At 33.7% G+C, this 15,593-nt stretch overlaps 1 protein-coding gene across 1 annotated transcript in view; it reads left to right on the top strand.

Moving 5' to 3' along the window:
* Window positions 1-15,593, top strand: part of LOC118193542 (teneurin-m-like) — an 826,904-nt gene that overhangs the window by 672,527 nt on the left and 138,784 nt on the right. Inside the window, exon 13 of the mRNA XM_085808642.1 lies at window positions 11,819-12,004. Coding sequence (XP_085664768.1) covers window positions 11,819-12,004 — 186 coding nt within the window. The remainder of the gene's footprint in view (window positions 1-11,818; window positions 12,005-15,593) is intronic.

The following is a 15,593-nucleotide window of genomic DNA, read 5'->3' as shown; positions in this document are numbered from 1 at the left end:
AAGGCTCTCCTTCCCTATGGAAAATAGTCTTCATATGGCTTGTCGTTTAGAATTAAAATATCAGATTATTTCTAAAGTAATTATCAAACCAGCACTTACGTTATCCAATCTTAAATATTTCTTACGTCACACAGTTAGCATTTCAAATTTGTAAATTTCCGGTTTGCTGTGTTTCCGTAACATTGGACTTACTTTACACAGATTAAGAACTTGCTATTAAGTCGCCTTGAATGATATAATAGATAGCGAATGTTGACTGCCCCAAATCAAAGGGTATAAGTGTAGGTCAGGGGGAGCTGTGTACACAAAGGCTCAGCTATATGTGTTTTTTTTTCCTTTCCTTCTCCTTGCGGGTGTAATATCAGTCGTCTTCTGCGTTATAGCTAATGGAAAGTTATCGATGATATGCTAATTAAATTACTGATGTGTTGTACCATTCCAAGTGTGTGCTTAAAAAACAATTTGTCCGGCCGTTTAAAAAGATGTTTTCGGTATCATTTTAAGTTTTAATACTAAATAAGATGATCATTGCTTAAGAAAATTTCTTTATTCATTTTATTTAATTAGTAATCATTTCAGGCGTAGTTTACTCTATGAAAGAAATCGATCTTCAGTTATTCTGACAGGTATCTTCCCTTTTAATTATATTTGCAAGTAATTGCAGCTTCACGAGTGATTACGTTTACGCTTGATTGAAACCACCCCAAGGATAGATAACGTTTGAATGATGATTCTTTGTCCAGATAACCCAAAAATGGACTGATAGTGAAAGGTTTTGCACCTTTTGAGTTGCCAGTTACTAAGAGAAAATTTGCTTAAAACCAGTTATGCATAAAAACAAATAAAATTCAGGGAATTTCTAAGAACCGCGCAATTTGAAACAAATTCCGCAATACAGGTAAACAAAATATACCAACGAATTTAAAGAATGCTTACCAAACTGCGAGTTTTTTTTTTTTTTTAAATACTTCTGTGTGTAGAGCATGCCAAAGCATAGTTTTAACAAGTATATTTCCAACCTTTCTTCTCAACCAAATAAATGAAAAAAATTAATGTTATCTTCTATTCAGATTAGTCACGTACGCAGTCTAATATAATATACCATTAATTTGCTGAAAATTAAGCATTCATCGAATAATTATATTTCGTTGGTTCTATGCAGAATTATACTAAAAAATGATAAAATGTAACGTTATTATGGGCAGTTATATGCAGTTATGTTTGATTGGTCGTCTGATTCATTAAAGCAAGCAGGAGTATTTCCTATTCCACTATGTGTGCTTTCCAATGATATTTAATTACGAATGCGGCTGTCCTCTAACTCTGTCTTATACAGATTCGGAGGCCTTTGGCGAGTTTTAGCTTTTATATTACTTTGTTTATTTAGAAACAGCAAATCACAGGATAACTATCTTCCTAAGGAAGGAAAGTTTTCATGGAGGACGTTCTAAGAGAATTTGGCTGTATTTGTTTGCATATGATGAAAATAACAAAAACGCATACATACAGCTCTTTCACCGGGATATAAACCCAGGCTGAACTACCAGTATTCAATAGTTTTATCCATTCCTGTCACTGATTTTTATACTGGGTTTATACTTAATACTGGGCTGTTATACTGGGTTACTGTGTAGGATTCCTCACTTTTATCTTCTTAAATGTAATGTCAAGGAATCTAGTGCGAATCATCGCTTAATTCCAAGAACAGAAACGTGAACTGAACAAGGATTAATTACCCTTTATTTGCTCAAAATAAAGATTTACAGTCAGCCCCTTTCTCAGGGCGTACAGCAAAGCCTCCATTTGGGCTTGAACTCGAAATGTAAGAAATAAGAACTATCTGATGACTAACTAAAGAGATTTAGCCGAAGCTAACACAATAACAAGTTGGCCCGTGATATTAAATTACCCAGCGAAGCTATCAAAAGGAACGTCATACGGCCCAGCGTAATAACAGTTAGAGAAACGTCGCCGAAAGGCAAACGCGCGCTATATAGGAATCCTAACTCTCTTTCGTGAAGTCAGTGGAACTTTGATTTAAATACTTTCTACTTCTCATTTGCATTTAACGCGATTCTAAAAACTCATTCTGGTAAAGAATTGTAAGGAAAGAGATAGGAAAGTGCTAATAACTGTTATAAAATTAAAATGTACATTACAACTGGACTAAATTTAATGGTCATTTAAATCAAAAGACATGAACTTAAATCAGAAACTAAAATTTATTAACTGAAATGATATCACTGGTAATAATAATAATAATGCTTACTTTGTTACCCGAGGAAGCTATGTGAACCTGCAACATAGCTGCTGTTAATTCCAAATGTGTAAATAAAATTCTTCTGCCATGCAAGGAGCTTTTATGATAAAAAGTTACTAATTGTATAAATATATATATATATATATTTATTTATTTATATTATAAATATATATATATATATATTATATAAATAATAAATAAATACATATATATAGGTGATAGGCGAGAGCAGAGTCTGGACACCCGGGCGGCTTTCACTGACTATTCGGGTATCGTCCGAATCCCGCAACTGTCCAGAAAAGAATATTGCAAACAGGAGCAGATGGTGGAAAACAGGGTTATTGCGGATTCCTACAATAACAATGCTTATTATACAATAAAAAGTACTTACATCAAAAAGTGTTGTAACTATGTTGAATTACCACATTAGTAATACATCATATTACATTATACATTAATTATGCACTATTATAATATTCGACACAGGAACGATAAATTAATACGTATAATAATAAAATTTCCTGAACTCTACAGACATTGCAGAGCGGTATCAATGCGCATTGTATAACCTATAGCTATATATATTACACATTAATATTACATGCATATAAAACATTAATACACAGATAACATAAAAGTTTCATTCGATGTATTAATACACTACACATTAATAGTGCAAAATTTATATGTTCTAAGGGATTTTCTCCCTCTTTTCTGCATGGCTTTATTGTGTAACTGGACGCAAGCTCGGCGCGTATTCGAGAGTTCCGGATTTCGAGACCCGGCGAGGGCATTGCAGATTTTTTACATCTCCTGCGTCAAAAATCCTAATGATTATACAATGTATAAAATACTTTGCTAAAAATCAATAGACAAAGGTAAATTCATACAAATTTATTTATTCATCGAAAGTATGGAAATTATCTAATAAGAAAGAGAGCATGTGTAACTGTTTGTTGAACTCGGACCTCCGCTAACTACGCTTAAGTAATGTGTAAACACGTTGTGGCTGGAAGAGTCTTAAGATTGTTCCTCAGTATCATTTTTTCTAGTGAAAGTTTCACCTTACTTATCATTTACTGCAATGACACTAACGGGGTGCCGATCTATGTGAAACAGCAACACGGGACATATTAAAAAATATGTTACATACTGCAATCTATAAGATTAGTATGACTTCAGATTTGCAGTTTGCAGCTTCTTAATTTTTGTACAGGTTCTTGAAAAATTGCAGATGAGCATTTATGCACGAAGTTTGTAATATAAAATAATACTTGTTACAAAAAAATTATAAAGCTGTGTAGAGTCATCAGAACTTTGGAAGGAGGAGACATGAAACAAGAGCAATGCTCTCACCGTGACTCGAACCTGGACCTCTCGAATACACTCCGAGACTGTTAAGGTTACATCACGAAGTCGTGCAGAAAGGAAGGAGAAAATAACCTTATATACTCTCCCTTTTAAAGGGAGACTGAGAATTAGGGGACCCAGTCGCCAAATCCGGTGGTGAAGAATCATCCTTTAAGTTCGGGAGCTACTGTAGGGGTATTAAGTTAAGCAAGAGATGTGAAATATGTGCAATGTCCTGGCCGGGACTCGAACCTCGACTTTTCGGATACGCGCCGAGTGTGCTACCGTTAACCAGGAGGGCATGTAGAAAGGAAGGAGAAAATACCTTAAAGCTGTAGCGATAAAACAATTTTTAAAAGAATATCATGCTTGTCTAACAGGCAATTAATTGCTTTCCTTACAGCAAACATAAACTAAAGATGTTCTGCCTGATCGATTGTCAATAACTTGTTCTTATGTTTGTGAATTTTATTTTGGACAGGATTTTATTAAAACTTTAAACTGTAACATTTGTTTAAGTTTTTTTTTTTTTATTTTACATTAATAAAGCTAAAAATACTATTTCAGAAGTCAAACAACAAAAATCAGCGTTATATTTTCAAAATTTTCGAAGGACTAGTTTCGAGGGTTTTTACCGAACCACCATCCTCAGCTGCAAAACTCAGCTGTTCATTTACGGTTTTGCAGCTGAGGATGGTGGTTCGGTAAAAACCATCGAAACTAGTCCTGCAAAAATTTTGAAAATATAACTCTGATTTTTGTTCTTTGACTTCTGAATTAGTATTTATTCGGCGTGTTATTGTGTCTTAAGCTAAAAATATTTAGAATCTTTAAGACGAAAACTCATGCACATATTAAAAAAAATCTAATAGTTTGTGTCTTATGACAAAGCTACATAGGCTGCATTTTGTAGGTAAAATCTACATCCATTGTTGTTACAATCTCGGCCCACAACATCTAAAGAAAGATTTATATGTATTAATGATTTTTACATTCATCCAGTATGAAAGGAATCGAAATTATTATTTTTATTATTGGTTATTCATATTCATATATAGCATATTTATTTATAATATATTTTATTTACATTTAAATTCGATATAACACAGTAATAATTATAATTATATTTTTCGAATTAAAAATTTAAAACTGATTTTTCAAAGAAATTTAAAACTTTTTCGTATACTGTAAATATGAGATAAATATTATGCCTAATCACATGTAACCAGGATTTGCACTAAACGTGAGAAAGAATTTGTGTCTGAAATTAAATACTATTCTATTATAAAAATCAAATGCTTAAATGAGTTAAACGATTAATTATATTTCTTCAATTGAGAAGTATCTTTCATGACGCACAATAGATTTTTATTCTTTTTATAAGGATGCGATAGAAAGAATTAAATACGACCCGTTCTTTGTAGCCTTAAACTGTTTATTTAGCTCTCAGGATTCTTTCTTCAATGTTGAATCAAGGTCACGTTAAGAAAGCTATGATTTGAGACTATTCGTTTGTTTTGTTTCTTTATTGGTTCCCGCTGTTTGTTAATTACATAGATTTATTCAACTTTTTATTTTATCAAACATAGTCTTAGACATTAAGGTTAATATTAAGGAATAATGTTTTAAAAGCGTGCAAATTATTGAAGTTTTTCTTTTCGCATACATATTTATCCAGCATTGTCAAATGTGTCACAAAATTATCAATTTGCTTGAGGAAATTTCTATGCTTTAACTGAGTTAGCCGTAAAAATATGGCTCTCGGTCAAATTCGAAGCTAAATTCAAGTTTTTTTAAATACTCTAGAGTGCTAATATAAATTACTGTCTAGCCTCGTAAAGCAAATAATTGTCTATCTCATTTAAAGCAAATTATCGTTTAGTTGGGTTTCCTTCAAGTACTATAATAACTAAAAAAATTGAAACAAATAAATAATGTTATCTTTCAATGAACTTCTGGATTCAATTCGAAAGTTACTAAACCTAATTTTCTTCTTCTTGCATATTCTCATCAAACTGTCTATTTCTGCGTGAGTTGTTTCCTGTTTTAACGACTATATATGACTATAAGTCTGTGATCAACTGCTGAAGTGTAAAAATGCATCCGATGCTTAGATTGAACTGAATTTTTCATGATTAACTGCGAAACAAAATGTCCTTATTCGTATTTTTAATCTATGCTATTGCAAAAAGCAACAAGTGAAAGTAATTAGAAATGCGATGAATAAGAAATGGCTTTTATCTGAACCCTAAAATGAGAAGCTCTCGGATATTCAACCCTCCTAACCACTTTTGATCTGGTATTTTTCGTGATACATTTATTTTTCTTTAAAAGAAAAATATAAATAAAATAAAAAGTTAGAACCGAAAAAAAAATCCGAAAGCTTTCATATTTTACAGTTTCCGATACTGTCTCGCGCGCTGGAGATAAAGTTCTCTTTCTCTGTACAATGTTGCCATTCCTCGCTTTGAAATCGTTGAGTTTGTTAATAAAAAATTCTTTAATGTCGGACCAAATATGAAATCGATAATAAAACATATTCCAAATTTGACTTTCCAGATGCCGATATTCGCAGTAAGGTTAAGTCATTCAAAATTGGATAGCTCTAGGTACCGTTGTTTTATCCCAATGCGAGAAACATACATACTTTTATGCAGATTTTTCATTATTTAATTTCTTTTTAATAATATAATACAGGGCTGTAATATTTGGTGGCAACAGTTTGAAAAGCGAACCGACATTTAACGCTTTCAACGCGAAATGCCAAAGCGAAATTAATAACCCTTCTGGGATGACGCCTTTTCGGTTAATAAAATTTGAAAGTTTCTGTTATTTCTGAGTCGTACTGGCATTTAGAGAGTGCTCAAGGCATTGACCAAAGAGAGCACTAACCGTTCTCTCTCAGCTACGACAGCCTTCAGAGACATGATTCGGAATCTGAATTAGGATCAGAAAGATTAGAAACAATAGCAAAAAGGGAATAGGTCAGCTACATATTGTAAGAATTATGTTAATTTTATTAACAGTTAAATTTTGAGTTAAACTTATTTCCTGTCAAATTCTTAACTTCAACTTACACTTCCGGCCAAAACGTAATTTTAGAATCATGTCTGAATACATAATAAGGAAGAGCAATATTTAATCGCGAAGTTCTTCGGTCTTAGTGAGAGAGATACGAGGTATTCTGGCTGTACGCGTCCGTCTTTTTAGGCTACTCTCTGGTAAGCTATTATCACGCTCGACCCTACTTTAGGCCCTTGATAGCTTCGCAGTCATATCATGTTTAAGGGGCCAACTCGGTTAGAATCTTGATAGCTTCGGCTATATCTCTTTTTAGTTTAGATTAGTTTTAGTTTACTTCTTAGCCTCTTAAGTTCAAGCCCAAGTGTCGGCTTTTATTGTACACTCCAAGATGGAGTTCTGTTAAATCGTATTTGAATAATAAAGGTTTATTTACCCTTCTATCTTGTTGTTCCTTGTCGCACGAACTCAAGCGATTATTCGCTTACTAGTTCTTAAGATTCTTCACGTTCAACTGTTAATTAGCATTTATAAAATTAAGATCTCTGCAATATATTATTAGGAAAAGTGTTGGAATGTAAAATTTATATTTATTTCAAGAATGTGTAGGTTCAGGATATAATTTTCCGTACCTTCAATGATAAACGTTTCAGTTAGAAGTTGGACTGTACAAAATGTATTCTTTGCAAATGTTAAATTACGAAATTGTGAAAAACATATATATATATATATATATATATATATATATATATCATAGAAGCAGGCGCATCCAAAAAAAAATGAAGAGAGAACGAATTTTGTGATACATCCGACCAGATTTGTTTTCTATTTTATAAATACATTTATCAGAATTTAGAATTCAAAATAATGTTTATATTGAAAATATTAACACTCGTTTTTCTCGTTTGTTATTTAAAAAACTATTATACAATCATCAGTTCCGACACCAAATCAAATACCGGGGAAAAAGCTTTGTAAGCATGAATATTTTCATAGATTTTTCCTTATGTAAGGTGAATTCCCTTAATAGGTATTCGCCAAAGGCAACTTTCTTCTTAGGCAGATAGCTCGCAAATCCAGATAATCCAATTCAATCTAAAGAGAGAGCCAATGTTGGACTAACTACTATTACATTTCATTGTTGTTGTTGTGACTTATCTCACTTGTCTGACAGTAACATCCGAAAAAGCCCGCGAAATAATTCGCGGCAATGAGTGCAAGATTGAGCCTGTCGTTAACAAAAGCCTTGAGCACCATAAAGAGGACAATAAAACTTTGCAATAAAACTTCCCGTACCTCCAACCTCTCGAGAAGACTTTCAGCTTGCCGCATGTTTAGAGTACCTCTATGCCACACAGACATTTTACATTTACAAACGGTACGGCAGTCAAAGTTTTTAACCACTATTCCGTTTGAGCGTCATCACATTTCATTCGTTAGGTAAGTCCTCTTATTAATAAAGTGGATCTGGAAGAAAATATAAAAGTTTTAAACATTCTAGAAAAATTCTGTGATAAAAATGAAAAGAATTTTATAGTATTCTCAAGATGCAACACGAATATTAAAGGAAAATCACTCATCGAAAAACACTTCATACACTGTACATGCTGTACAAAAACTACGAATATGTTTTCAAATATTATTACCAAATGTTTTGCAAATGAAATATTCTGTGACGTACAGCCGAATTATTATTAAAATAAAATATCTTTTATCAGTTGCATTTACATTCTAACTTATCCCATCATTAAGTTGAATTTCTATATGTTTTAAATCAAGAGTTGTAAGAAACGTGTAATCAGTGAAGCCCTAACTGCTACTGAGTTTACTGGTAAAGGTCACTCATTAACTTTCTTCGCAACTTTAAAAAAGTAAAAATGTTTATCCACTGTAATAAACGAGACCCTTTCCTCCAACTCGATAGCAAAGTCCCTTCTCCTTTCTCTTAAGCGCTGAAAGCCCTGAGGAAAGTGAACAAGGACCATCAGATTGCATTTTTTCCTCCGGGCATCTATTATGTCAAAAACTTTCCTGGACGTCCAACAAGCGTTGGAGGTTTTCATCCAAAAATCGAAGGTGAATGAAAGAAGCGGGTCTTTTCTGGGAATTATCGATCGCTTTCCATTAACATACGAGTCTAATGATCAGCGACCCATGACCCTAAAAGTGCTCGAAAGTCAATGGAGCGAATGAGAAAAGAAAAGAGAGTTCTTAACAATAGAAGTAAATGGTGGTCTGATAGTCGGTGGCATCGATTTCAAAACTTGCTGATCACTCATTATTTTTAAAAGCTGACTAGCAGGTAAAAGATTCTAAAACTTTCTCCGCATTAAGAAAGCCACAGTTGTTTTGGCAACTCAAGATGCTCCAGAACTAGGTCTGAAAATAGATTTTCTTTACAGAACTGCACGCTTATCGCCCTAGAAAGCATATCAGTCATAGCCGTCACCAAAATATTTGGTTCAGTGTTAGTTTAGAAATTTCATTATATCTTACCTGGATATTATATTACCTGGATATTCAAAAGCTAAGAGAAGAAATGTCTTCGTGAAGGACTTCCTAGGGAAAAAAAGCTGTTATTCACAATACACATGGAGAAAACAATAGAAACGACCTAAGCAGCCAAATGTCTGCTTGGGTCGTTCCAGCATTCAGTGCTCTTAACCACTCTGCCATTAGTGGAGCATTACACCTTACGGAGAAACTTCTGGGCTCTGAAGAAGAATGTTATGATTTCGTGTAAAAAGAAATAAATCTTGGTACTCGATTTGGAATATAATGTGGTAGGAATTACGTTATATATTTCATATTTTCACTTTTATACTTTACATTTTATATCTTATACTTTATTTTTTTTTTATTTTATACATCTAGAGATAGAAACTCTTGCTGAAAATTTCAAGAAATGCAACCAAACACTATAGTTTCGAATTAAATTGAAATAGTTACTTACCGAAGCACTGTTTGTTTTAATTTTAAAAATTTTGATTTTATTTCATTTAATAATACTGACAGTTCCAATTATCTTTAAATATAATTACTATAATATTCATCACTATTGTAATATTTTTAGCTGAGCTCTGCTTAAACTGAGCAGTTTCTTACTGTGAGTCAAAGTACCGTTTCTGTATTGGAATAGTAAATCTTTGTTCTAAGGTCCAATGAATACAGAATGTCACAAATAATGTTTGTACTTTTGAATGCTAAAAAATGGGTATTCTGAAGTCACATTAAAGTTTTAAAAGTTCAAAACAATCATCATTAGTAAAAACATATTGCCGTGAATGATCATCAGTAGTAACAATATATATATTGTTGCGTGCCTACGGATTCGTTATAGATTGAGTGCACACAGGTCCGATGATAAGTTGATAAGATTTATTTTATCAATAGAAACAGTGCAGAGTTCTGTAACTTTCCTCAAAAATACAGTTATAAGTGTTCACATTATCATCACAGAGTAATTTCAAACTACTAAGAACGTTAAACACAAGAAAATGCAAAACGTATAAGGCGAAGCTTTCCAATTAATACCTCAAAATAAAAACTGACAGCCGGTCTTATATAGGTTTTACTCGGCCGCCGAAATATTTCTAGCACTTTCTGCTTCTCTATATTATTAGAAGGCAGGCCGAAAGGCGTTTATAGGGCATCTAAAATAATTACAATTATTCAATTACAATACCAATTACGGTGATACGGTGATAAAATGTTGGTGATAAAATGATTTGCCACGCTTGGCGACTTTTGGTGACTCGCCAAATTTGGAGACAAAAATTAATCGCCGAAACCCGTTGTCAGCTTGGCGATACCTCGCCATTTTGCCAGTGTTAAATAGACTTGCTCCAGCATTCTTACTTATTCAGCAAGCTTCACTTTTTTAGATTTTATTGTAACATTCATTATACAAAAGAAACACAACAATTTTCACATATAATTTCACTAAAATTATCTATGTGCAAAATTCGTAACAATCTATACGTTTTCGAATGGAGCAACAAAGAACGAATATAATTCCAATGAGAAAGGAAACGCCGACAGTCACAATTTCATATTTCTTATTATAAAATTTAGTAATTTCCTTTGTTACCATTGATTTGTGCAATCAAACTTTAAGGCAGCGAATTTTAATTTAGTCTAAAGTAAGAACTGAAACTTGAAAAGAAAAATCACTTTTATTTAAAACTAAATAGAACAGATGAGGCTCACTTGTTGCTTACAGCTTAGCCAACCACTTACCGCAACATAACTTAGCATTAAGTCAAATGTAAAATTTAATTTTAATAAGCCATTAGTCAAAGGCTACACAAGTTAGTTATCGCGAAATTGGCTCAAACCTTAACCGGCGTGGATATTCAATTATCCGCAATTATTATACTCGCTATACTATTATAATGCAAGACCCAAGACTACAAATCTTATCTTATCTAGCAACCTAGCAACGTGGGCTCGAGAGGCAGAGCAAGCTGTGTCTTATAATCTAAAATCCTCGGCTTAAATAAAAGCGAATTTATTTTCATCGAGGTTGGCTTTTAATTAATTTGCATCTAATTACTAATTAATCTAATTTATTTGCATCTAACTAATTTCCAATCGAGGGGGAATTTTTAAGGAAAACTGGCTTGTATTTACGTTACACATAGATGAAACTATGAAAACATGCTTGCAGCCCGTGTGCCACAGAACAGTAGTTTGACCGGATTTGGATCACGACTGAACTACCAGTGTTCTATGGTGTCATCTGCACGTCCGCCCATGGGCACCGAATATGAAACTAAAAACAACTAAACTCAGTGGCGCAACAGTGTCCCCCAAATCTGCTTTCTTGATCTTGGGACCCAGAGTGCGTCAGCATATGCCCTGGGCAAGTTGTCAGCTTGTCGCAGGATCCTCCCCCTCCCGGTGTTTAGTCCCCATACGACCTTGGTATTAATTATGTCGAACCATTCAATGGTTGAAAGACTGAGTCAACCTTGCCTAGCCCGGGGATTGAACCTCGGACCTGTGGTGAAGCTGCGCGATGCGCTAGCCACTGCGCCACCGGGCTTTTTTCCGAATATGAAACAGCTTTTATAAAAACTGCGAGCATGGTATCATAGTAAAATATCTGAGTTGTTATTTCTTCGAATATAAATATTCTCTATTAGTGAGAAGTGATATTTTTAATGTCTTTTTGTATTCTTACAGAGAAATGTGACTTAGACTGCGGCTTCCAAGGTCACTGTGAAAATGGCCAATGCATCTGCGCAGAAGGCTGGTCGGGAAGTAAGTGTGATGAGAAACTGTGCGATCCCCGATGCAAAGATAACGGACAGTGCAGAAATGGAACATGTCTTTGTATACAGGGCTGGAACGGAAAACATTGCACTCTTGGTGAGTACACGTGTATAAATATTTAGTTCTTTTCATGTACGTTTTTATTATGATACAGCAGCTGTGAAGATTACAAATTAAATCTCCGCAATTTTAAGACGGTATGAATTTTTATCACATAAAACTACCTGTTTGTGTACAAAGTTTCGCTAAAATAAAATTTAACACTTTCATTAAAATGATGTGCTTTTAAGAATAAAAAAAAATACTAGAAAATGGAAGAATATTTTGGTACTTAAATATTAACGCAACCATATTAGTAGGCCTCGTCATGTTTTCAGAATGTGCCAAATTGTGACAATCGGGATTGTGAACCATTCTTCCGGCAACCGTTCTCATAACAATACTTTAGTCAAGAAACACCGCCATTTTCGAATGTTTTTTTTATTCCAAGTTTCAATTATTTTTATTAACAAAATGTGATTTGTTTTTTGCCTTACACTTAGTTTTAAATAATTAACGTGTGGAATTTGCCAACAGTGGTAAAATTCCTGCGGTAAAATTTCTGCAGGAGAACAGAATTTTGCTGAAACTTTTCTAAAATGAATACCTAGGAAATGCGTTTCCTAGTAGTCGTTGACGTGGTGTGTACGAAACTAAGTCTCCGCAGTTATCTAATGTTTATTGAAACGAAAATGATACCGCTGTGTTCTTCGGTAGAAGAATTAGCATACACACAAAAAAAAAAAAAAAAAAAAAATACTGAAAGATTTGAAGAAGAATGTAACTGATTTTTAATGTATCATGTAACCCTTATTTAAGAATCCAAATTTGTATTTTAAATTTCTAAAGTATGTTTTATTTTTATATGCTAATATTGTTTACCGCCTTGGGATAAATATCGATATATTTGGAACCTTTCTTAAAAAAAAGCGCGAAAAGCGGCAGATTGCACCCGATAAGCAACTTCTGCCTTTTCATCTGTAAAAAAAGGCCAAATTGCACCTAAATTGTTACATTAATACGTAAGTTAGAATACGTTTGTATATGCACTGCAAAGTCCGAAATTCAGACTTCCACTATTCTGATTTGCAAACCAGTAGGAATTTTCTTTAGGATAACTCTAAAAAAACAAAGAAAGCCGTAAAAATGCTTTTTCTGCCCGACAAATTGAGATTCCTCTATGTCACTTTCAAACACTTGCTGTTTAGAGAATCACACCATAGCCAATGACAAGACACTGCCGTCCGTCATGGCCGCTCTTGAGATTTGGAGGTTAGCATTTTTCTTTCAGCCCTGAACAATGAGTCATAGTTAGACATAGTTATTTGAAGTAGGATGTTGCTCATACTGGTGTTCTTTTGTTGGCATAGCAACGAGGAATACAAAATGGGTACTTTTCCGTTTTGCCGGCGCAGGCGATAAAGTCACCAATAATGGTACAACTGATGCCAAACAGAATATCCTCGCTGTTAACATTTTACGCCTCATTTTCAAAACAAGTCGCAGCCATTTCTTATCAGATTGGTTGTTCTTTCAATATTGGTATACAATTACATAGAATGTTTACCCAGATAGTTCTATTTTATGCCTTAAGGCCATTCGCGGAAATTAAATCAATTAGGATGCAATCACACCGCTCATCTGAAGGCAAAAATTTAGAAAAGGCAAAGTCAAGGGTCAATCAGTTCTAATGAGAATGCACTAGCGAAGTAAAGCACTGCGGTTCTACATAATTTCTGAGTAAGCTATTCGTACGAACTGAAATAATTCCCGCATTAAAAATTGTATTCCAAATTAAAATTTAACTTGAAATGAATGTAGATAATTACTGAGAAAATTAGATTTTTGTAGCGTAGTTTACGTGAGATGAGATCACTTGGGATCACGTGATATGAACCGGCGAATCGGGATGTTGAACCGTAAAACCATAGTAAATTCTTAAATTAATGTCTCTTTACAAATTTATTGGCTTTTTACAAAATTTTAAACGATATTAAAATGTTTATGCCATCAAAATACAAAATTCTTAGAACTAACATTTGTTAGCGTTTTTTATGTGTATACTTTATCAAAATTACAGCTTTAGGAAATGATAACGTCTTTGTTTTACTTTTTCTACGAACTATTATCTGTTAATTAGCCTAATTTATCCGTTAATCAGCCGATGGATATCGGAATTTTTTGGGCATTGAAATGCAGATATAAAGCAACATTTTAGAAATAATGTTAAAATAACGCCATCCAAGAATTCTAGAAACATTTGCATACAAAATCCCATGTGGTGGGGGACATTGCAAGATCGTCACAGGGTATGTCTGCAGATATTTTTTAAAAGCTTGACATAATTTATAAGCAACCAAATTTCATGATGATGATGAGAGCTGCGAATCTGTAGGTTGAAGAATCATTAGGTTATTCTGAAACAGGAAGGGTGAAAAATGTGCTCTCCATGACTCGAATCATGGACCTCTCGAATACGCATCGAGTATGCTTCCAATTATGCTGCAAAGGCATGCGGAAAGGAGGGAGAAAATACTTTATAAGGTTTCCGGAAATTACAAGAAAAAGTAATGTTTCCCAATTAATTGAATTGAGAAAAAAATACTAAATGAAGATGATATGACCGAAGATACTGTCTCAACTATCAATAAGTTAAAAGAATGGCGAATATCTCTAGCATGAATATAAGTTTACAGAATATCGCCGTTTAGTCTCCGAGTCACATTTTAAGTTCACGTGATGATGTTTCAGGAAAAATCTTTCTTTACGCAAACTTTTTTACGTTTTTTCTTGTCTTTCTATATTTGCAATAAATTCTACATGTCATTTTACTGTATTTAAGCTATTTAAGCTGATGATACGAAATTCAGAAATCTCCGAAATCCGAAATCGCCGGTCTCGACATTTCCTGCTCTCGGAATTTGTAAGTTTTATGAGTTAAATTAAACAAATATCAAATTATCGATACCTACAGAGTTCGAAATTAATAACATAAGTCTCAGTAACAAGTGCACCTTTTGAATAAATCTTATTCTGCTACCTGAGTTCTCTCATGGTATGTGTGATGTAATTCTGTCGTTTCTTGAGAATGTGCTTTCTTTCTGACCAATCAGCTCCTCTTACGCGAAACGGATTTGTCATAAGAATGATACTTATAAGAATATGATTCTCATTCCATCTGACAGCCAAAATATAAAAGAGATGTAGAAAAAGGAAACTATTTCACTTTCAGACATTTAGGATATAGATAAAGGTGCACTGCAATGAGGTGCTCTTATGCCACAGCTGTACTCACCTAGAAAAGGCAACCTATGGTCGTAAAAGGGCTCTGCCAGTTTCCAACGAACAAACAAGGACAGTCAACGATCCAGCCATGTCCCAAACCAAAGACAGCGTAACTTTCAAAAAGCTTAATTAATTGATAAAGCTTCGGAAAACCAAGCCATGTGTCTTGAGTACCCAAAAACGTAAATACGAAAGAAATGGAAGAAAATTAAAACTATACAACAAACAGTATAACATATTGTTACGTTTTTTTCTGACACCAATTGTTACGTTATTTTCTTCTTTCACGTTCGTACGGGGTTCGTGTGGATTTGGAGGGAATAACGACGACAGCACTTGATGGAATATCGAAACACACTCT

This window comes from Stegodyphus dumicola, chromosome 1 (assembly GCF_044657685.1).
Source record: "Stegodyphus dumicola isolate Sdum_Otavi_A_Nest chromosome 1, ASM4465768v1".
Classification (NCBI taxonomy): domain Eukaryota; kingdom Metazoa; phylum Arthropoda; class Arachnida; order Araneae; family Eresidae; genus Stegodyphus; species Stegodyphus dumicola.
The sequence above is the reverse complement of the archived record's forward strand: the minus strand, read 5'-3'. Positions and strand labels throughout refer to the sequence as shown.